Raw genomic sequence first — 23,025 nt, 5'->3', positions numbered from 1 at the left:
CATCTTGATATATTGCTTATATAGACATATTAGACATAACTGTAAGGTGTAACCACGGCGATGCAGGAACAATATTGATTAATTACCTAGATCTGTAGCTATTTTCATGTTTATGGATAAAGGAAGCAAATTACTATTGGATGGGGAACATTATACTTCGTCAAAAACGTTTAAAATATTGTCACATACAGCTGCCATTTTCACCCTTCAACGTCCGGATTGCCATCGTTATTAATAAAGAATTGCTTTACTGTTACTGTACAGAGAAACTAACTATATAGTAAGAAATAATAAAAATAATAAAAGTAAGTAATTTGTGTTTTACGAGATATTCATTCATTTCTTTCAGAATAGAGATATGATGATATAAATACACAAACCTTTTATCGTTTTTCTTTATTTCTGCAACTCATATGGGGAATGTTAGATTCATGTCCATTTTAAATTTAAAACAGTAGAGCAAAAATGAGCAGTTAAAACAACTTTATCTGTCAACTTATTTGCAACACGTGACACTTAACCTGCTCCAGTTTCGTATGTTCTACAATAAGCGACAATTTCAACTATATTGATATCTCGCTTCAAGCAAAACTACGTCAAACTTCTTATTATTCCATCTCTTTATATCCCATTTTCGCTACCTGCATATTAACGGCAATGTGGAATCTCCGTCCTTCTCCCATGGATATATACAGCATACATATCAGCATAATTTAAAGTTTAGTTTGGGGTAGGCACTGCCACTAGCCTGCTAGATGACTTTACTTTTCTGGTCACATAATTGATTGTTAACCGGAAGTAACCAGTGATGTGATAACCCATTTTTTTAAATTTATTTCCAGCAACAACAAAAGTAAATACCATGACTTTCAAAATTCAAACAAAAATAACAATAAGGAGGCCCTGTTTAGAATTAACATTCCCACTGATGTGTGATTACTTTACCGTGCGTTAAATATGATTGACGTTTTTGAAGAAGTTATCGCATGTCTGCAACTTTACTCATTTGGTTATTTGTATTTGGAGGCAATGGAAACTCGCAATACCTGAATTTGTTCCAATCTTGTAAATGTTTGTAACTATATAATGTTGGAAGGGAGTTCTAAATGGGTGTTCAATGCTCCTCCAAATAAATATTCGAGTCTCTATAGTTTTGTTTTCAGTTTTTTTTTATGTACGTGGAGGACTGGCTAAGGGAAAAAGCGCACTGTAATAAGGAGGACCTTTGTTTTATTAAGTTATGTATGCTTATTTGTTTCTCCTTCTTGCAGGTTTACAGAGCCTAGAGTCCATCTGTTTATGATACGGATGAAGAAGTAAGAATATCGAATATTTCATTTTCAGTAATACTAAGTTATATTCCATAAGTAAACAACAGCTGATCTTCGTAAGACAGCCTTACAGTTAGTCATATACAACATGAATAAGAAGTTCAACTATGGAGGGCAGAAGACAACAAAGCTAGTCCAATCTTTAAGATCAACGTAAATAAACAATATATCTAAAAATAAAATTGTCTAAGAGTTAGTGTTAATTGCTGATAATTTACTATCAAATGTTCCTCCTTATATGTATATAACAACATGTCAGCCTATGTCTGTTGAGTAAATGGAATGTTCTTGTCTCACGGGTCGCTTGCCTCTTGAATTGCAAACAAGCTGATGTTTGTATATTGCTTATAATATCGAGCTAAGAATAAAAGAAACAATAACAATTTTAATGATCTTATCACGGATCTTAAACTATTCATCCTGAGTAACTGTTCATACTTTGGCAATTATTCTTAACAGTAATTGAGTATAATGGTGTTAAATTTCATAATTATATTTAGAGAGGAACTAGTAGATAAAGGGAGCTAATTTATGCATGAAAACACCAATTTCATGATAGTCTAGCGATCGAGCGTAATCCGATGATGAATAATGCTATCATTTTATTTGCTGCTTGTTTCTGTCTGGACCGTATCCATCGCATTTTGTAATGACGCCTTAATATGAGTTTATAAAACAAAAAAAGCTATAACTGGTACATTAACAAGAAGAGGCAAAAAGAATGTGTTTTCCTTTAAACATTCGACTAATCTGATTCTACTATATTGTAAAATAGACAGTGGGAACATAGTAATACTAAATCACTAGTATTATGTTGCCGCTATATGGAAGAGTATTTGAGTACACAAGATTAAGTGTGAGAATAAATTGAATGGTGGCATAAGGCAGAAGTATTGTCTTAATATGTTATAGTCAAATAAAACGAACTGGGTTCTAGTTCCCCTTCCATAGTTAATGTTTTCCGTATATTCTCCTTTATGATAAGCTACATTTCTGGAATGTTCCCTTGATGCTAAATTCGTGATGACTCCCCTGTGCAGTCCTAAATGTTACTGTTACTTTTAACTTGATATAAACAACATAACACCTCTGAATGGCATCCAGTAAAATTTGTCATTGTTATGTTTGACACTGAGTTTTGATTTGTACCCAAGGAACTGAACTAATGATCTGTATATTAGACTTAAAAGTCCAGTCACTTATATTGATGAGCCTCAGATGTTACCTTAGCGCTCATATGTACGAAGGATGAGATATAATAGTAAGTTCATATTTGAAGCTAATTATGATATCTTAGTTGTCATATTACTGTCATAAAATATAGTCAAATTTAATAATCACGGAGTAAATCGGATCTTGAACGCGGTCCAACAATATAAAGTTCAGTAGTGTTTTTTTTATATTATTATATGGTACTCTGATTAAGTCGGTCAAGTTTTACGACTCAAAAATCAACTCTTTGCTGAGTTGTGTAGAATCTCTTAATATACGTTAACACTAATGTTTGATTTCTCCTTCTGTCACATATTGATATCTTTAATTTGATAGGCAGAGACAACAGACATATTACGTAACAACAAATCATAACACCCATCAGTCAGAGGGAACACATGGAGCGTATAATTAAATCATTAGTATCAACTGAAATCAAAATGTTATCAATAATTCAAATGAATACGATAAATTATACTAAATATTTCATAGCACTAAATAAAATCTCACAAAGAGATCAGTAAAAAAATCCATTCCAGTAGCAGGGATCTCTGTCAGGGTCATGTGGCAGGTGATGCCTTGTATTATGTGAAGCAGGGATCTCTGTCAGTATGTGTAGCAGGTGATGCTTGTTATTGTGTGTAGCAGAGATCTCTGTCAGTATGTATAGAAGGTGGTGCCTTTTTAAATGTGTAGCAAGGATCTCTGTCAGTATGTGTAGCAGGTGGTGCCTGTTATTATGTGTAGCATGGATCTCTGTTAATTTGTGTAGCAAGTGATGACTGTTATTATGTGAAGCAGGGATCTCCGTTAGTATGTGTAGCAGGTGATATCTGATGTTTTGTGTCATCCCTTCATTAACTGCAACAGTTTGTCGAGGTCACAACACTTTTAAACAGTAATAATTTGTTTCTTTCTAGGTTACATTTTTGAAGTTGCTGTATCTCCTTGAAGAACAGCAGACTGTCTAACATGTACTCTTCCACAGAGAGAGGGAGACAGAGAGGTGGAGAGAGAGAGAGAGAGTTGGACAGAGAAAGGTGATGATAGGGGGTGGGGTGGAGAGAGAGCAGATAGACTGACATTCGTCTCAATAATATCTCTGTAGATGCCATAGTAGACTGTTTTATTTAGTTAACCGATCAATAGTCATAATTCAAATTGGCCAGTCGACCTCCTCAAAGAACATACACATTATGAGGTTCACAGCACTAAATAATATTAATCCGACGTCTGCCATCTTCAATCAGCTGGTTTGCAGAACCAGCGCACCATATGGTTAAGTTGTCGATCCAACACATATGTGGACGGCCTGGATTACGTTTGCAGCCGTAAGGTAAATCATACAGTACTGCAGAAGTTAGACCTTCACATCGCACTGCGTGTCCGCACCACTTAGCTTTACGTTGAAGAACATTCTAGAAGAGAACAACCAACGTCCCGCAATGTTTGTGTTCAACTCATCATTTATCATTGGTGAACCGTGTTCTCCTTTCTGATTATTGATCATATTTTACAAGTAGATATTAATTATCAACGATGCTCGACTTTTAGTTTCAAATAACATTAAAATAAATCTTGAAGGGACATTGCCTTCCATTTCTGCTGAAATCATTATTGTTTGTAGACACGTGATGTATAGAACGCATTAAGTGCTACTTCTTCATACAGCGATTGTTCATTCACGTGACATATGGAACGGATTGACTGCTGTTATGTAGACATAGAGAATGTGTAATCGTGTTCTTTATCATATAGATTAAATATCATTGCGTAATATCATAGTGAATGTAGGTTATGATCAAGTTATGAATTTGCAATGATTAACTAAAGCTTAAAAATATATCCAATGTGTAATTCCTTGATACATTACACGGATCAACTACTGATATCTAATATAGTGAATGTATAATTCCTTGTTACATTAAACGGATAATTGAAGTAGTGAATGTGTAATTGTACTCGCATGCTGCACTAAACGGACTATCAGATGTCACATTGTAATGATATTTGATATTTTTGCTGCATTTTCTCAGAATATACTACGCAGTAAGAGTTCAACTGATGTTACGTAATGGTAATTCCATACTGATGTTACGTAATGGTAATACCATACTGATGTTACGTAATGGTAATACCATACAGATGTTACGTAATGGTAACACCATACTGATGTTACGTAATGGTGATACCATACTGATATTACGTAATGGTAATACCATACTGATGTTACATTATGGTAATACCACACTGATGTTACGTAATGGTAACATCATACTGATGTTACGTAATGGTGATACCATACTAATATTACGTAATGGTAATACGATACCTATGTTACGTAATGGTAAGGCCATACTGATGTTACGTAATGGTAATACCATACTAATGTTACGTAATGGTAACACCATTTTAACACCAAATAGTTCTGAAATCAGAGGCAATGAGTGTTATTCTTGTCTCAGTTCTTTAATGTTTCTGTTTTTACGATGAATGTAAATCCAATCGTTAAACCACTCTGTACGCTACCACCAGATGATAAAAATGCCAAGTTGACCTAAGATTCTGGAAATTACAAGTTGACTCAAAATACACACATTTGTAGTCAAATCAAATGTACGCGAGAATTTTGTTTTTAAATTTGATTATGTATTGGTATTATTAATTATTCATTTTAATATATGTACTTATTCAACATCTATTATCAGTTCATATTTTGCTCTTTTTTTCAGTCTTGTTAGGCTATCTCGAGATGCTTTACTTTTTTTCTTTACGTTTTTTTACTTTACTTTTCTTCTATGTCGTTCATTTCTGAGTTTATGTACAAATACTAGATATAATATAGGTAGGGAATGTAATCCTGTTCGAGATGGACAGAATGCAGCCCCTGCAGGTAGGAAAAATGTGGGAGGAACCGTAAAATATATGAAAGTGTATACAATTTAATACGGTAGGCATAAGTATAGACAGTTACCTTCAACGTTTGGAAGCAGAAAAAAATAAAGAAACAAAATAAAGAAAATATGAGACGGCAGAGAGCTAGACCTCCGCCCAAGACCTGGGATCACCCTCCCCGGGATAATCAACCTAAATTAGTGACCACCCGATGGCTGTTCTGTACTCTGCTGACGCAAGCACTCTGTTCACCGAATTCCTAATATAGAAGGTATTTTGCCCCTCGCCAGAGCCAAGGCCTCCCCCAGCTAATAAAGTCATTCTTGTCAAGGGGAACTTTTTTATTTGAATATCCCAATTGATTGGTCCCACCTAACTAACTAAAAGTTAGGAAACCCATTTGTCATATTTTTATCTAACGTTTTCAGCGTTCAAGTCGGATCAGAATAATCACTTTGAAATTCGTGAACCTTGGGGTGGGAATGAGGATCAACGTAGTATTAATTGTGTATCTTTTACAAAGAATAACCAATTGTGAAGCTGGTTGTATAATCTACCAATGTAATTTCTCAGTTTAATGATTTAACCTTCAATGCTTACTTTTGTCTTTCGACAATTACATGAAACTTATACGTATATTTTTATTAACTTCGAAACCATTAAAAAATATTTAGTTTTGTTACTGTTTGCGTTTTTTTCATAAAGTAATCTTATTGAAAATTCATCGAATGTGTTAAAGACACTGTGATATCTATCATAGGTCAACAATTGCATGTTACACTTTAATTGATCTGTTCTATCGAATTTGTCTTCCTGAAGAAAACAATATGGAGGACGTGTTGGTGTATATCGAACATCAAGATATTTCCAGTTAACATCAAGTCATTTACTTTGGATTTTTGTCTTATTTAGCTTAAATATTTCCTGTTACCGATTGTTTTTACTAGTAATGACAGTTTATTCAACTTTTACATTCACTTACAGCTACCAGTTTTAATTTTAATTTTAATTTTTTAATTGTTTTTATTTGTTTTTGTTGGGGTGGGGGTGCTTTGCGCTTTTTTTTTTGTTGCTTTTGCTTTTGCCTTTGTTCATTTTTCAATGTTCATTCTGTAATCTATGGATTTTAAAGCCCACTGTAAACATAATATGTGGTATGGTTTACGATGACGTGTATATTACGTAATATAATGATCATTACATCACATTAATATTTTGTACTTAATCAGTTAATTTAAAGATAATGAATGGCTTTCTATTGTACTCTCCTTTATCTTTTCACTACGCAAGCTAGACGTGTATATTCATGTATACTTTAGTTATGTATCTTCCCTTAAGTTCCATTACAGCCGATTAAAGACAATCCAGTGACGAGTCTGTTACGTCATTCAATAATAATTCGAACACGATAATGGCAATGTGAACATTTAGAGCACTGAATCTTGAAATCAATGATCGTACTTCTATATATGGAAGGTCTTGTAGTTTAGTCATGGCTGAGACCAATAGTAGTTCAACAATTCACTCGAAACATTTGATCAAAGGTTTTATAATTGCTAATTATTTCAGAATATTTTACACAATGTAAGAATTTCATGAAAATATGTTGTTGTTACCACGTCTTTGCAGTTTCTTATATTTGACTTTAATTGTCCAAGACGCTTTAAGACGCTTGCAAGCAAACAAACAGGTCCTTTCATGTTATCCCCTCGTTGTGCACATATTATTGTACCCATTTCTGGTGTAATCTTCCACTAGCAAATTGTTAAGAAAGGAAAATTTAAAATTAACTCTTAATCGTCTTTCATGAATAGCAGCTTAAATTTCTATATATTATATCCAATATAGCACATTGTGTATAAATGTTTCCGTAATTTGCGATCCTTCTATTGTTTTTTCTTCATTCCTTTTTGGTTCTTTTGTCTTTTTTTTTTTTTTTGGCTATCTTTCACCGCTTTTATCATTCATGTTATTACACAAAGTTACTGGGAGATCTATTTGTATAATGAACCTAGGTAATGTGAAAGAATACAGTCGGTTAGCCTTACAGTTTGTATTCGATGAGCTGTTTCACGTGATTAACTTGTAAATGTCAATATTTGGTAATCGTTCCGTAATCCTACTAAAGAGTATTTACACGGACCTTACATTATGTTTCGTTTTCGTTCAAAACACCTTACATTGTACCTGTCATACATTACAACATGTCCTCGTTTTGTCCACAAAAAAAAAACGCATATTTAGTTTGTTGCAGTCTGGTATCCATTTTGTATCTTAATTGAACCAAATTCATATGTAACTTGTGACTACAAAAGCCATCAGAGATAAGTTTGATTTGACATTTTTGAATTGTTGTTTTTTGAATTGTATGGTGGTTTGAAAGGCCAAGATGTAGACCTACTGTGTCAGTACAGCACGACATCAGAATAATAATTGTATATTGTTTCGAGTTTCAGAAAGTTGCCGAGTTGTTGCTTTGCAATAAACTTGACAACACATCAAACATATGACTTTGTCGAGTTGATAAGTCACGCTAACCTCTTAGTCTGAAACTCAAAATAACACCTTGACAAAGAATATCAATTTCTTTGAATGTCGTGTTATGTACTAAAGCAGTAAGTCTATAACTTGTTTGTCCTTTCAGAACCGCCGTGAAATCGCGATATCGACTAAATTAAAAACAAAAAAATCAAAAAAATCAAAGATTCTGTGATCAGTTTCCTTTCTTCGTCTGCTTACTGTATTCTACTGCAGTGTTAGTGTTAGCACATGTACTAACTTGAAGATGTAATCTAAATATTTGTAATGGCTACCAAAATCTTTTTTCCTAAGCAACCGAGTTATCCTTCAAGGTTCTTTGAAGTATATAAGTATATACACAAACGTCAATGTATTTGTAGCCAAGTATCTTTACTCTAGTTAAGTGGAGCAGCCTCCTGCGAATATTTTCTAAATTTTATCCTCGGTATTTGTTTCATGAAAGTATAGATCCCTGATTTGAGGATGCATAACATTTGTATTGTGTGGCCCTATATACATACTTTCATGAGCACTCCTGACTGTTTGGCGTTCCATGTAGATGCAAGCACACGTAAATATGTGATGTAACAATTGGTATGGTTGAGGTCATCTTCAACGTCATATTCCCTCAAACTGTAACCAGATGCATTTGTATATTTGTTATCTTGATTTGGAGGTTAATTACGACAAGTGCGAATGACAATATTTAAATGAAGGTGAATCTAGCGACATGTAGGTTAGTCAGCTATCTTTGAAGAAAAGGTAAAGATTTTGAAAAAAAAGTTCGTCCTACTCCCAGGGCCGTGCCAAACGATGGCAAACAACGTTTAAATTGATAATTAACATAGTTTAGATGAGGGCCAACTTTGAGAGACATTTGATAACCACTGATAAATAGCATTTTGCTGGACGGATTTTCCTCCTTCTGGTCATCTCCTACATTTTGTTTTCAACATATATCATGGCTTTTGGCTGGCTTTGCACAAACATAGATCAACTTTTATTTTAATGCAATAAGAGTCTTTCAGTGATGGTCTTGTGTATAGAATGAAATGTTTACCAATTTCACCTGACCTCATATGACCTTCGATAGAAATATCGAGAAACCTGTGGCTATTCCGCTGTCACCAAATATGATTCTGGCTTAGTTATGTAAGTTCAAATATAGCTTGATGTCAATCAAAACCAGAATATTATGTGTATGATCTGGTATAGTTTCTTCTTTGACTGAGTGAATGGCTTATTTCATCATTTATGGTGTGATTTTGTGGTCAGCATTACAAGAGTAATATCTTCTCGTTAACACCGCGGTTTATGGTATACCGCAAGCTGATAGATTGTGACAATTCATCCTAAGAAAGCGATAATATCAGATTGACACAAAGTTCAGTGATGGAGTAATGATTTTCCTTGTTTACGTGTTTATGTAATCAACGTTTTGATGCATGCTAATCATTCAATTAATAAACAAATATAATAGAACACACTTCAGTTCAATATACAAAAAGGAAGGGGGAAGGGAGGGTGGCTGAAAATCTGGACACACTAGCATATATAACGTCCGATCAATTATTGGTAAGATATTCACAACCACATATATCATGACAAGACTGGACTGAGGGGAAGGGGTGAGGTTTGCGTGGATGAGTTACATTATTTAGGTTGTACTGAGGCCACATGTGGTCCAATATCTTACTATGAACATTGCCTTGCCGAAGTCAAATAAACGTGAAACAGTTTTGACGCATTAAGTTTAACTTATATTTTGCCGGAAGTCATTGATTTCCAAGATGAATATATTACGGAAAACGACAGTCGATCCATTTCTAGAGTGAGGCAAGAACGGGATGTTTGTGGAAGGCTTATGTGACTGGAGCGATGGTAAAACCTGATCATCTTTGGTTAACGAACGGATGAAAATAATTTAACATTTCACGACACTTTAAGTAGAACTTGTGTGTGTGTGTGTAAATTTGTAACTTCAATCTTCCCGACCAAGCCATGTAATGCTAACTCCTATGGTAATATTATCAATATGTCTAACAATGTGACTGAGGTCTTACACCTGCTGATAAGAAAGAAACTGTTTGGATCCATAGTACACGATACAATACATTTGTGTTTTCTAACACACACATTCAGTGGTATCTTTTTTTCTTCTTCATGTACAAGCCTTCACTTTGCATACATTATTACATCGTTAAATGATATCTTAATTTACCTGAATTTACTCTTAAGCAAATGTTATTCTTTACACATCTGTGACGAAAAGATCATGTTTCTCCCTTTATAAACCTTAAAGCAGTCGTATTTTGACTTATTAAGAATGCTACCAAAATCTTCAGACTATTATTATATATATATATATATATATATATATTTATTTATTTTCAACAATTCTATAACTAGACGACATACATTAATCTGGGAGTGACTCGAACCGGGGACCTTATGATTGAAAGGCACCGGCGTTAACCACTTAGCTAACACTCCGCAGTGTTATTTTCTGATTATATCAAAGCTATCGTAAGATGAATAATGTGGATTACGGTCAGGATAGTCAGAGTGAGGATTTAGGATTGAAAAAACCTTGATGAACTTCGATTATTCACCACACAATCGGTCTAATTTTTAACCGATCATCCAATTTTATTGCCTATAAGCTTTCATTTTCAGTTGTAAAACCTGGAGTACATATTCAAAACAAGACCGGCGTTGAGCAATAATCCATTTTTTTCTGACAGAATTAAACTGGAATATATCATTAGTGGGTATTTTTCTTTGCCATAAACGTGATTCAGGAATAATTTCGACATGCGAGGAAACATCCGGTAAGATTAACATAACAATACGAGTAAAATCCCTTTCTGAATGAGAAGAAACCGCAAGTGGCTTTAGTTTTGTGAACAATCCAGGGACAGATGTTCTGTTAGTCATACCATGGAGCTATAAACAGACATTAAGATAGCTTGAATAGGCTCGTTGCTCGTGCATAAACTCCATACAATAGCAATTGAACGTACGGGGACTGCTAGTGATAGTGTAACCATTTAGTTAAATAATATTTACTTCAAAGGCACAAATTAAAAGACAATGTAACCTTCTCATCGTGCTCCACATCCATGGAAATGTTTGTGCAATATTATTATCGTTGGATCAATATCCCAGGATTTTACCTTGTGATTATTTCGCAATGATTTCGTAATCAAAAGTGATGTACCATGAATTCAGGATCAATAGTTTTCAGAGACCTATACATTTTTTCGAGGGCTGAGAAAATGATTCCTTATGAAGGAGGATTTAATTTTTCGAGAGGATCACCTTGGTTTTATACCGGGATACACTTTAAACTATAGCATAACACCAGTTCTTATCAGGTGGTGAAGTTCGTGTAATTTTAACTTCCTGACTTCGCGAAAGTGTTTGGAGATTAACAGATATTGGATGTCAAAGTAATATCCCGTTGACCTCTCGTCATCTCATGTGAGTACACATTCCAATGTAAATCATTGTTCATATTTTTAATCTGGAATAAACGATATTAGTTTACAAACTAGCAATAGTTCACTTCTCCAAGACCTAGGATATTGTCACATCAACAATTAGAAATACTATCCAGAATTCATTAACTTTAACTAGCCCATGATTTTCTTAATAAAAGAAGCAACTTTTAACGACCTTTGTGATCATCAATTTGGATAAATATATTAATTTAAATATCGGCTTAACAAGTAATTGTATTATTAATGTTATGGTTAAAAATGATGTTTTGAACATCCTCCGATGGTCAATCACCACCCAAGCCCAAAAGGAAAAATTAGAACAAGGTGAATTTGACTTTCTTGATAGAGGCGGATTTATTTAGTGAAGTCATTGTCTATCATTTGTGTTGAATACATAGAAACCAGAACAAATACACATTCACATGTGACTCAATACTTTTCGTAATTAAAGTAAATTAGTCATCATTTCCAGAAGAAAAACGTTTCTTGTAAACTTAATTAGAGCCAAAACCTAACTTGATATGACAACCGATTTAAACGAAGTATCAAATGAACTATGTCACGCTAATGCATCAATTGATCGGCATTCATTGTTTTGCGTAATTCAACGGCGTTGTTGTACCTTCCGATACAATTTCAGTGTAATAACTTCTTTACTACTAACAATACTAATAACAAAATGTCTCCATGAAAGTATAATGTCCAGGCAAGCACGATTTCTTTGGTGACGTTAATTTTCATTTGTTTTTCAATGTTTAAAGCACCACGTGCTCTAGTCTTGACTGTTTTTCCTTTTCTCTTCGGAATTTCTTGATCAACCTTCTAAATTGCATTTAATGATCATAATTGATTATAACACCATTTGAATATTAATTGCTGTCATGGTGAAAAACCCAAGTTTATATTCTTTAGTCTCAGCATCAAATAATTTGTGAAATATTTTAATCCATTTACTGGGATTAAACAACAAACATTTCGCATGCACAAATTTAGAGCATTTGATTATATAGTGTAATATGACCGAACCATCGATATTAGGAACTTGTTAAGCTGCAAATCAAGAGTTCCATCATCGTTATCTGTAAACATAACGTACAGATCTGCGCGTCGCTAAGTTCCCGTATTCCAGCATAGGCATATATAGGTTGTAAGCACTTATTTTAGTTGACAGTGGTAATTTTCGAACGTTTATTTCCAGTTTGATGATGATAGCAGTTAAAATGATTTAATTCCTTTTACGATTAATTAATTTAATTTTCATCATTAAAAATGATATTATTATTGTTAGATGTTAATCTCATGGTGCATCAAGCAAAGGTATGTCGGCCGTATTTTCACAGCGTTGTAAATCTATGAAAAGTTCGTTCGAAGTCTTCTCGCTGGTACCTTCGGTTCTATTTCTTTTACGTTACTCAATAATATGACGGATATTGCGAGCTCATCACCAAGACTAAAAGAAGGTGCAGCGCTTTAGGGTTGAGGACGTGACTGCTGGTGGAAGAGGATTGTATATAGCTATCAATTGTATCAGTTTGACGTCATATTATCCGCATACTTTATAGTCTTCGCTTCTGAATTCTTCTTTCCTGGATGAAGTTTGTACCTATTTGATTATTTGGGATATTTCTTGATAAATTTGCGACACTATAGAAGGGTCGTCAAACCACTGTCCCGTTGACCTCCTCCTAATGTAAGTACACTCGTTTACTAAATTACTTTAAAAACAGTTAGTCATAAAACTACAGGATACATACTGGAAAGAAATTGTTACATTTTGAACGTTAATTCTAACCCCAAATAGCGTAGGATTAATTGTTGACTGGAACATGGTTTTGTCCAATAGACCTATATTAGTTGTAAATAAGGTTTAACGATACTTTGAGAACTAACGATCAAGTTATTACCTCAGGTGTTTATTACAGCTTTCACTGTGCAAAAACAAAGAACCCGTATACTAAATCTGTGGATTTTGAAATGATGCTGTGTTAAACCCTTTTTCTTTACAAAGTGAAAGGCTTTTATATGACTAAATTTAAGCATAATTAACATATTTGTTTCATGAACCGAGGAGGTGATCGACGCACTACCGGATATGTGACCATAATATGTTTATTTACAAAAACTAATGTAACGTAAGCGTATAGTACATGACCGTGGTATGAAAATGGACTTAAATTACCCCTGAAAGGAGGAAATTAGACAAAAAGTGTAAGAGTTTGCACAAACATGCAGCACTGTTAACATTATGGGACACAGATCTATCTGTATTGGTCTAAACGCTTCGAAACTCGCTGTTTAAGAACAATCAACTGGTTGTAAGTTTAACCATTAGTAGGTCTCGTAGTGTGTAAGTATTACATAATAGTCAGAATGATACGACTAAACAAACTCAAAATACAGATGGCAACAAGCTTTCAGGAAGTGAATTAGAATGATTTAAATGCATTAAAGACAAAAATGACGGCGGTCAGTGGAGGGGGGGGGGGGGTGGTGGCCAACGAACGCACTTTTGTAGTATCTAAAGAATTACTCTCTTTGATGTCCAAATAATTTATTTTTATTGTAATTAACGTTATATATCATTGTATACTGCTTTAGCGCGAAAAAGAGCTTTCAAAAAATACATAAGCGTGGTCTCTCCGATAATAAGTTTATTGTGGATTACAATGGAGCCTAATGAAACAGACTTGGTACTAATGTATAAAGTCAAGTTCATATTATAGCAATGCAAAAACGACGATTTTAAAAATATGAACATTGATCAATGGTAATTTGGAGACATTTTAAATTTATTGAAAAGACATAGGCCTAATAAAAATAAGAAACTGGTAAGTTCATCCATGTATGTATGTTTGGTGTAAAAAAATTGCCATTTGTTTATATTTTCGAAGTAACTATTTTCTACATCTTGACCAAGTTAAGCGAATACTATAGAGGTAAAATGTGTTTCGCAAAAACATTATACCACCGACCTTGTTTGGGACGTTTTGTACGAGACATGGCAATTTTTCGGATTTCCAAAGAGAAAATAAAAACACTTTTATTTCTTCTTGCCACAAAAACACCAAAATATCACCAAAAAGAAGAAGACGAAAGACACGCAAACATTAATACAGTTGTTTGTAAAAGTTCATATCTTTCTACATGTCAGAGACCATCGACAACAGTCTATTAAGCAACATACCATGTTGTTTGTAAAAGTACATATCTTTCTACATGTCAGAGGCCATCGACAACAGTCTATTAAACAACATACCCATGCTGTGCACCCGTCACTCACACTCTTAATTAAGTATTAGTGTGAACCGTTAGCGTACTACCTAGCCATGAATCATGGATTAACATGACGTCACATTTTGACGTGCTATTTAGCTGTGCTGCCCTCTGTTCCTTTCACTGTTATACAACCAAAATCAAAGATACGATCGTGACTCCCTATCTTACCAATTCGTCACAATTGACCTTTAATATTTGCTAGCATATATTAAAGTAAACCTATTTATTATCACTGGCTTATCTAACTAAACACTTATACACTAAACACTTATAAGGTAAGATCACCCAGGCCCCGTTAAGTCTGTCGAAGGGAACTCTCTTGGAGTGTTTCTCTTGAGGCTAAATAAGACTGAGTGGACGAGTGTAACATGGAGTAGTAAATAAAGAAATGCCGTAGATAAATGTATGTAGACCGGTGTAACATGGAGTAGTAAATAAAGAAATGCCGTACATAAATGTATGTAGACCGGTGTAACATGCAGTAGTAGATAAAAAAATGACGTAGATACATGTATGTAGACCGGTGTAACATGCAGTAGTAGATAAAGACATGCCGTACATAAATGTATGTAGACCGGTGTAACATGCAGTAGTAGATAAAGAAATACCGCAGATAAATGTATGTAGACCGGTGTAACATGGAGTAGTAGATAAAGAAATGCCGTACATAAATGTATGTAGACCGGTGTAACATGGAGTAGTAGATAAAGAAATACCGCAGATAAATGTATGTAGACCGGTGTAACATGGAGTAGTAGATAAAGAAATGCCGTACATAAATGTATGTAGACCGGTGTAACATGGAGTAGTAGATAAAGAAATACCGCAGATAAATGTATGTAGACCGGTGTAACATGGAGTAGTAGATAAAGAAATGCCGCAGATAAATGTATGTAGACCGGTGTAACATGGAGTAGTAGATAAAGAAATGCCGCAGATAAATTTATGTAGACCGGTGTAACATGGAGTAGTAGATAAAGAAATGCCGCAGGTAAATGTATGTAGACAGATGTAACATGGAGTAGTAGATAAAGAAATGCCGCAGATAAATGTATGTAGACCGGTGTAACATGGAGTAGTAGATAAAGAAATGCCGCAGGTAAATGTATGTAGACCGGTGTAACATGGAGTAGTAGATAAAGAAATGCCGTAGATAAATGTATGTAGACCGGTGTAACATGGAGTAGTAGATAAAGAAATGCCGTACATAAATGTATGTAGACCGGTGTAACATGGAGTAGTAGATAAAGAAATGCCGTAGATAAATGTATGTAGACCGGTGTAACATGGAGTAGTAGATAAAGAAATACCGCAGATAAATGTATGTAGACCGGTGTAACATGGAGTAGTAAATAAAGAAATGACGTACATAAATGTATGTAGACCGGTGTAACATGGAGTAGTAGATAAAGAAATGCCGTAGATAAATGTATGTAGACCGGTGTAACATGGAGTAGTAGATAAAGAAATACCGCAGATAAATGTATGTAGACCGGTGTAACATGGAGTAGTAGATAAAGAAATGCCGTAGATAAATGTATGTAGACCGGTGTAACATGGAGTAGTAGGTAAAGAAATGACGCAGGTAAATGTATGTAGACCGGTGTAACATGGAGTAGTAGGTAAAGAAATGCCGTAGATAAATGTATGTAGACCGGTGTAACATGGAGTAGTAGATAAAGAAATGCCGTAGATAAATGTATGTAGACCGGTGTAACATGGAGTAGTAGGTAAAGAAATGCCGCAGATAAATGTATGTAGACCGGTGTAACATGGAGTAGTAGGTTAAGAAATGCCGTAGATAAATGTATGTAGACCGGTGTAACATGGAGTAGTAGATAAAGAAATGCCGTAGATAAATGTATGTAGACCGGTGTAACATGGAGTAGTAGATAAAGAAATGCCGCAGATAAATGTATGTAGACCGGTGTAACATGGAGTAGTAGATAAAGAAATGCCGCAGGTAAATGTATGTAGACCGGTGTAACATGGAGTAGTAGATAAAGAAATGCCGTACATAAATGTATGTAGACCGATGTAACATGGAGTAGTAGATAAAGAAATGCCGCAGATAAATGTATGTAGACCGGTGTAACATGGAGTAGTGGATAAAGAATTGCCGTAGATAAATAAATATAATTTCAAGTGGTTCTTCGAGTAAGCTTTCTTAGTTCATCATTAATAAAAGCACCCGTGGAAGTGAGTAGTAAGAGTACAAGGACAGGACAACACAAGTCCACTAGTAGATAACTTTTTATCCAAAATCATTTTGTTCAAGAAGGACACTGTATGACTCCTGTTTTTTGGAACGACAAAAAGGTTTTACAAGATGTGCAATGTCAGATTGCAATTCACTGACGTATTTATGTCAAAATTGCTGATTACATTATTTATGGACTTCGGGGCATTTGTAATGTATACGAATACTACGAATGTTATACCTACTCCATATGCGCCTCCTCTCGTTAGTTTTGGTAGCGATGACATCACTTCCGGTAGGTCATACCCCAGTCCTCTAAAAGAATATCATACTCCTTTTGAGGGGTAAGTTACCGACAGGATCATAGACGAAGAAGCCGGGGAGAGGGGACTGTACCCCCCTCCCCTCCCCCCTCAAGAAAAACAAGAATACATTTCACTGGAATTCAGACAATATGCTGATATTGTTTCAAGCACTGCCAAAAAACTACTAAACTGCAATAATAATTTTGATGAGAATTATTGTTTCCGTACAAAACTCAGCCTCTGTTACTTAGACTAACGTTCTAAGCTTGTCTGATTATAACCTGACATTAATGTTGTGGAGTTTCGACACAGTTCGAATTCCATGCTTTTCTTCTCTGTCCAAGACGATGTTATGAAATATTCCTTATAACGAATTCGAAGTTCAAAAGTGGGGCTTCACCAGTACGCCCTACCATATTGATTACATTTTCAGGTAAATCGTTACAACCCCATCCCTTCCCCCCCCCCATTCAAATTAGGTTCCTACGTCCATGGTCAGGACCTACTCTACTGGGATGATGTATCATCTTGTAAATGTTCGTACATATGAGGCCCTGGTACAAACCTGTACTGAAGACCCTGGATTCAATGGCAGTAGTTGTTTGTAATCGCAGGAATTTCAAAGTGAAATCATTGTTCTATTTTCAATTTTTTTTTCTCCACAGATTTAACTATTCGTTGTTACCCGTCGGATTTCATCGTCGTGCAACATTGACGTCACTAAATGAAAATAATGTTGAAGGTAATTGATGAAATCGTGAAAATAAAACTTTATCTGCATATACATCTTATAATTACAACAGGCTTAGTGTTAAAATACATGTTACATTGACACGTAACACACGTGTTGTGTTACATTTGTAATGCATTATTTGCATTAACAATGACTAGCATCCTTCTAAATATTTAACACCCTTTAAGAAATCTACACGGAATTAAATACTTGAAATAATTGATTACTGTATGTATACCGATGGTTTTGGTATCTATTGTTTAAGGTTTAGTAAATCATGACAGGCAGGTGTGACGTCATTGTGCTTTGTATGCCGTCAGATACTTTGTATGACGTCACTTGTAATTGTACGACTAAAGTTTTGTACTGAAGATCTAAACGATGGTCCTTAGAAAATAAGTCATTCTACTAAATTTAAGACATTTCCATCTCTTTTCAGTTTTATGGTATCCATCAGAAGTTTGGTATCGTTTGAATCTCAACTCTGGTACTTGGCAGGTATGGATCAGTTTATATAATAACAAAATATCAATAATGTGACTTACTTTATGATTCATGAATTATTTTCATCATTTTTTAAAAGAACATTACATTTCTGTCAGAAATTCCCTGGTGGATTTCTTTCCGAATCATATTTCGTTGATTTTTCGAGATGTTAAGCAATACTTTAGGTTGAAATCAACGCACCAATGTAAATGAAAATATTCGTTAGTGCTGAAATGTAATCGCATGAAGATAGAAGTACCTTTACGCCCGGCTGTCTTGATCTGAGTTTTAAATTTGTTTTATTGTTCCAGCACAAAATCGACAACACTGATCTCACTGAAGAAGACTACATTAGATTGGTATGTTCAGTTTACAAGGCTAAGATTAATGGCATTGTGTCTTTGCCTTTGCCTTGATTTGATGTTACGATTAATTGTAGTTTTGATCAATATTCATTAGTATGTTTTAGTTCACTTACATATTCACTAACCCTGTCACTGACCCCATCACTTATATATTCACTAACCTTGTCACTGACCCCATCACACACACACACACACACACACACATATATATATATATATATATATATATATATATATATATATATATATGTTGATACTAGATGAGACTAGTGGAACACTAGTAGTTGTAACTCGGAGTTTCACGCTTTATTGCGATCTTCAGACAACAACTAGTGTTCCACTAGTCTCATCTAGTATCAACAAATATTCCGCTCTGTCCAATGGACATAGAGCACTCTGCGCCAAGATAGACGCCAACCTACTCTACTCTATATATATATATATATATATATATATATATATATATATATACATAATATGTACCTTAGGTCGACAGTTTATGGTAAAAAAATGTACCTTAGGTCAACAGTGTACCTTAGGTCGACATTTCAGGGTCGACCTAATGTTTTCACTTTTTTATTGTCGCAAATAGCTTTATAATGTTCTCCGTCCTCTAAAACGTTCATTTAAAAGTTTTGGTTAGGGTCGGTTCAGGGTTAGGGTTAGAAAAAAGGGTTAGGGTTAGATTAAATTTAATGTGTAAGTCAATGTAACTGTCGACCTAAGGTAGGATCCATAGTTATATATATATATATATATATATATATATATATATATATATATATATATATATATATATATAAACATAATATGTACCTTAGGTCGACAGTTTATGGTAAAAAAGTGTACCTTAGGTCAACAGTGTACCTAAGGTCGACATTTCAGTGTCGACCTAATGTTTTCACTTTTTTTTGTCGCTAATAGCTTTATAATGTTCTCCGTCCTCTAAAACGTTCATTTAAAAGTTTTGGTTAGGGTCGGTTCAGGGTTAGGGTTAGATTAAATTTAATGTGTAAGTCAATGTAACTATATATATATATATATATATATATATATATATATATATATATATATATATATATATATATATTATAACCCTGCCACTGACCCCATCACTTATATATTCACTAACCCTGTTACTGACCTCATCGCATACCTATTCAAGATCCCTGTCTCTGACCCCACTTACACATTTACTAAATGAACGTCACCGTCTTACGTTCTGTAATTGATGTGCTAAGTCAACGTTTGGAGGTCATATTATCAAATATTTGTAACTTCGAATCATTGACTCCGATATCAAGTACCGACCCAGGAGAGGGCGTCTTCCCCCTTTTGTTTTCAATCGACAAATAAGTGATTGCGTTTAGACTTAACTATCTGACCTCCTATAGAATCTAATTTGCCTCAGAATGAACCATTTGATGTAAACAAAAAGTATTTGGGTAAGAACCCCAGGCACCTTATATTGGATTTTTTTTTTTCAACGATCACATGTTGGTTATTTTGCATGCAAGTTTAAGTAATACTTGTACGCTGTAGATGTCATAATTACCTACGCGTGCAGACTTTATTGCAGAAGAAAAGTTGGTTTGAAGCTCGAAAGAAGTGTCTCATTCTGGTTCAAAATTCTTTAAATGTGAATAACATCAACGTTTACGCGAACACTCTCCTACTATACTCTCCTGCAATAATTTATTTTCTTTCTCTATTCCTAGGTTTCCAGCTTCCGTGATATAAACGTCTAATATCAGCTACGTAACTCCTGTATTTAGAGTGTCCCATCACCCTACGGTCAACATTAAATCTATCTGAAAATTTCAATGCATTGCTCCAACTGCACAGTATAAAAGTTACAATTTCTCTAAGTGGCATTGACCGTTTGCTAAAATGAACTTTGGATAATAGTTAAATATTGTACATTACCATATCTGACATAGTATGGTCAAGCAAATCTCAGTGTAAGATGTTATAATGCATTTAAGAAGATCGCAAATCAACAATGTAATAAGATGTAATAGACCAGAGGTGTCATTGGTGATGGGTTTGTGTGTGCGTGGATTGTGTGGAGATTGAGTGGGGTAGATTAATGGAGAAATTATGATATACTCAATACATATTACAATATCAAATACAACCAAAGAATGACAAGTGTTATTCTAACCAGTACTTATATACATGTTTATATTAATTCATAGTAGGACTGTGAACTACATGAACCATACGTACTGTTATAGGTATTGTGAAATCAAGTGTATTCGGATGGAACGCTTGAGTTATATACTTTTCTGTGTTAGGTCGCTTGAGTTATATAATTAACTGTGTTAGGTCGCTTGAGTTATATGCTTTACTGTGTTTGGTCGCTTGAGTTATATATTTACTGTGTTAGGTCGCTAGAGTTATATACTTTACTGTGTTTGGTCGACTTACAATGCTTATAGCTCTTATGATGATTTAGTATTTTACTAGAAGTAATTCTAGTTTGTTTTCTCTCTTCTAATAAAATTCCACGATCCCAAAAATACTATCATGAACCAAAAAGTACCTTTACAAAGCGCCCAAAAGTTGACATACTATGTCATAGGGATTATGAAGATTATGTAAATATCTAATGAATATTAATATTACGTTATAAATTCTTTCAATAAAACCACCCTCCTTAGGGAGGGTCATATAGAAGGTGCAGAATGAAGTCTGATCCAATATCCTGGTGAGTAAATGACAGCACAAAATTCACAAAATAATTTGTTGACATTGTGTAAACTGTATTGCTCAATATGAGAGGAGAAGATATGGTGAGTAGGTTATAAATAAATCAGCTTAAAAGATTAACCAATCAGCGACAAGTAGATTTGATATGGTCGTTGATAATGATATTTATCTAATATATTGATCAAATAAGTCACCCTCGGCACGTTTACTTATGGAAATAACCGTAAATTGGTACCTGGTACAAGACACGGATCTGGAAGGGTGGAAGGGGTTAACGGGTAGTTATTTGCACAACCGTGCATGTATACCAAATTACACACCTCATTTATATTATAATAACTATGCCTCGGAATACCACATTTCACGTCCAAAATGTTACTTTTCTTGGGTGCCTTTTCCAAATCCTGAATTCACTCGGGCCGATTGACAGCAGGAGTTGCAAGACAAATTTCAATACTTCAAAGCTATCCTCATACATATCACATGTAATTACCATAAAAGCAATCAGATTGGCTTTAAACATGCTAGAGAAGTCGAATAAAGGTCACCCATGTCCAGTTTACATTGCTCTGCTACCCTAACATCAATCCCCTATTTGACACATGATAATGTCTATTTAGTCCATTATTTCTGTCTTGACAGGCTTTGAGTACTTTTGAAAACATGTATTGACTTTAAACTATTGACATGCTTCCGTTCATTAAAATCCTGTTCAGAATAAAAGAGAAAAGAGCAAATAGTTTTGGAGGCTGGAACTGGACTGAATCTGGTTCACAAATCTAGAAGTGTGTCTAGCTTGATCAATTGTATTTTATTTTCAATATCATGTAAATATTCAGTTCTTATAGTCCCATTGTAAAGTGTACATCATGAGTCATTGTGACTCATCGTTACTGATATCATATTACTACCCTATGCAGGGGCGTATCCAGGATTTTCTAACCCGGGGGCGCGAATTACTATCTAAGCGGAGCGCCACCATCAGTTGGCGCGCAGCGTACAAGAAAATTTCTGGTTTTGATGCACCCTAGATCACCGGAAATGGCACTTCCATTATTTGTTCCGAATTTGAAACTTCAAATTTCTCGTGAATAAATTCACTTCAAAACATGCCCATAATGTTGCACAAAATGTCATCCATTGACAACCAAAATAGAAAAACCTCCTTCAACCCTAACAGACCGGTCAAATTACACTAGTAGTGGGAAGTATGATTAAGAATGTTGGTTAGGCAATTTTCGAAAATAATTTTTTGGTGTACAAATATTAAACCTTCTTATAACGGCTATTATAAAACATGGTTGAAGGAAATGAAAAAATACCAGATATTTCCGAAACCGAACACAACACACATAGGCGTATAGATGCGGGGGGGGGGGGGGGCTACTGAAAGAAAAATAAATTGCAATGATGTAGCTAAAGGAAATGAATCTCCTTGATAATTAAATTAAAGTTCTATAAGCTTGGCCGACTTATTCGCCATAACG

At 34.6% G+C, this 23,025-nt stretch overlaps 2 protein-coding genes and 1 long non-coding RNA gene across 6 annotated transcripts in view; all 3 read left to right on the top strand.

Annotated features, from left to right (window-relative positions):
- Positions 1-4,473, top strand: part of LOC139985119 (uncharacterized) — a 409,107-nt gene extending 404,634 nt beyond the window's left edge. Inside the window, exon 10 of the mRNA XM_071999339.1 lies at positions 3,464-4,473. Within this exon, the coding sequence (XP_071855440.1) occupies positions 3,464-3,514 (51 nt within the window). The 3' untranslated portion in view covers positions 3,515-4,473. The remainder of the gene's footprint in view (positions 1-3,463) is intronic.
- LOC139985116 (uncharacterized) overlaps positions 1-23,025 on the top strand; it is a 364,233-nt gene that overhangs the window by 291,026 nt on the left and 50,182 nt on the right. The gene's annotated exons all lie outside the window — the stretch shown is intronic.
- On the top strand, positions 10,879-21,310 carry LOC139985153 (uncharacterized). Its single transcript, XR_011799313.1, has 5 exons — positions 10,879-11,441; positions 17,908-17,984; positions 18,415-18,473; positions 18,773-18,820; positions 20,545-21,310. It is a non-coding gene; the product is annotated as an uncharacterized lncRNA (long non-coding RNA).

The sequence above is a fragment of the Apostichopus japonicus genome, chromosome 17 (genome assembly GCF_037975245.1).
Source record: "Apostichopus japonicus isolate 1M-3 chromosome 17, ASM3797524v1, whole genome shotgun sequence".
Taxonomy (NCBI): domain Eukaryota; kingdom Metazoa; phylum Echinodermata; class Holothuroidea; order Aspidochirotida; family Stichopodidae; genus Apostichopus; species Apostichopus japonicus.
This window is presented reverse-complemented; position numbering and strand designations above follow the sequence as displayed.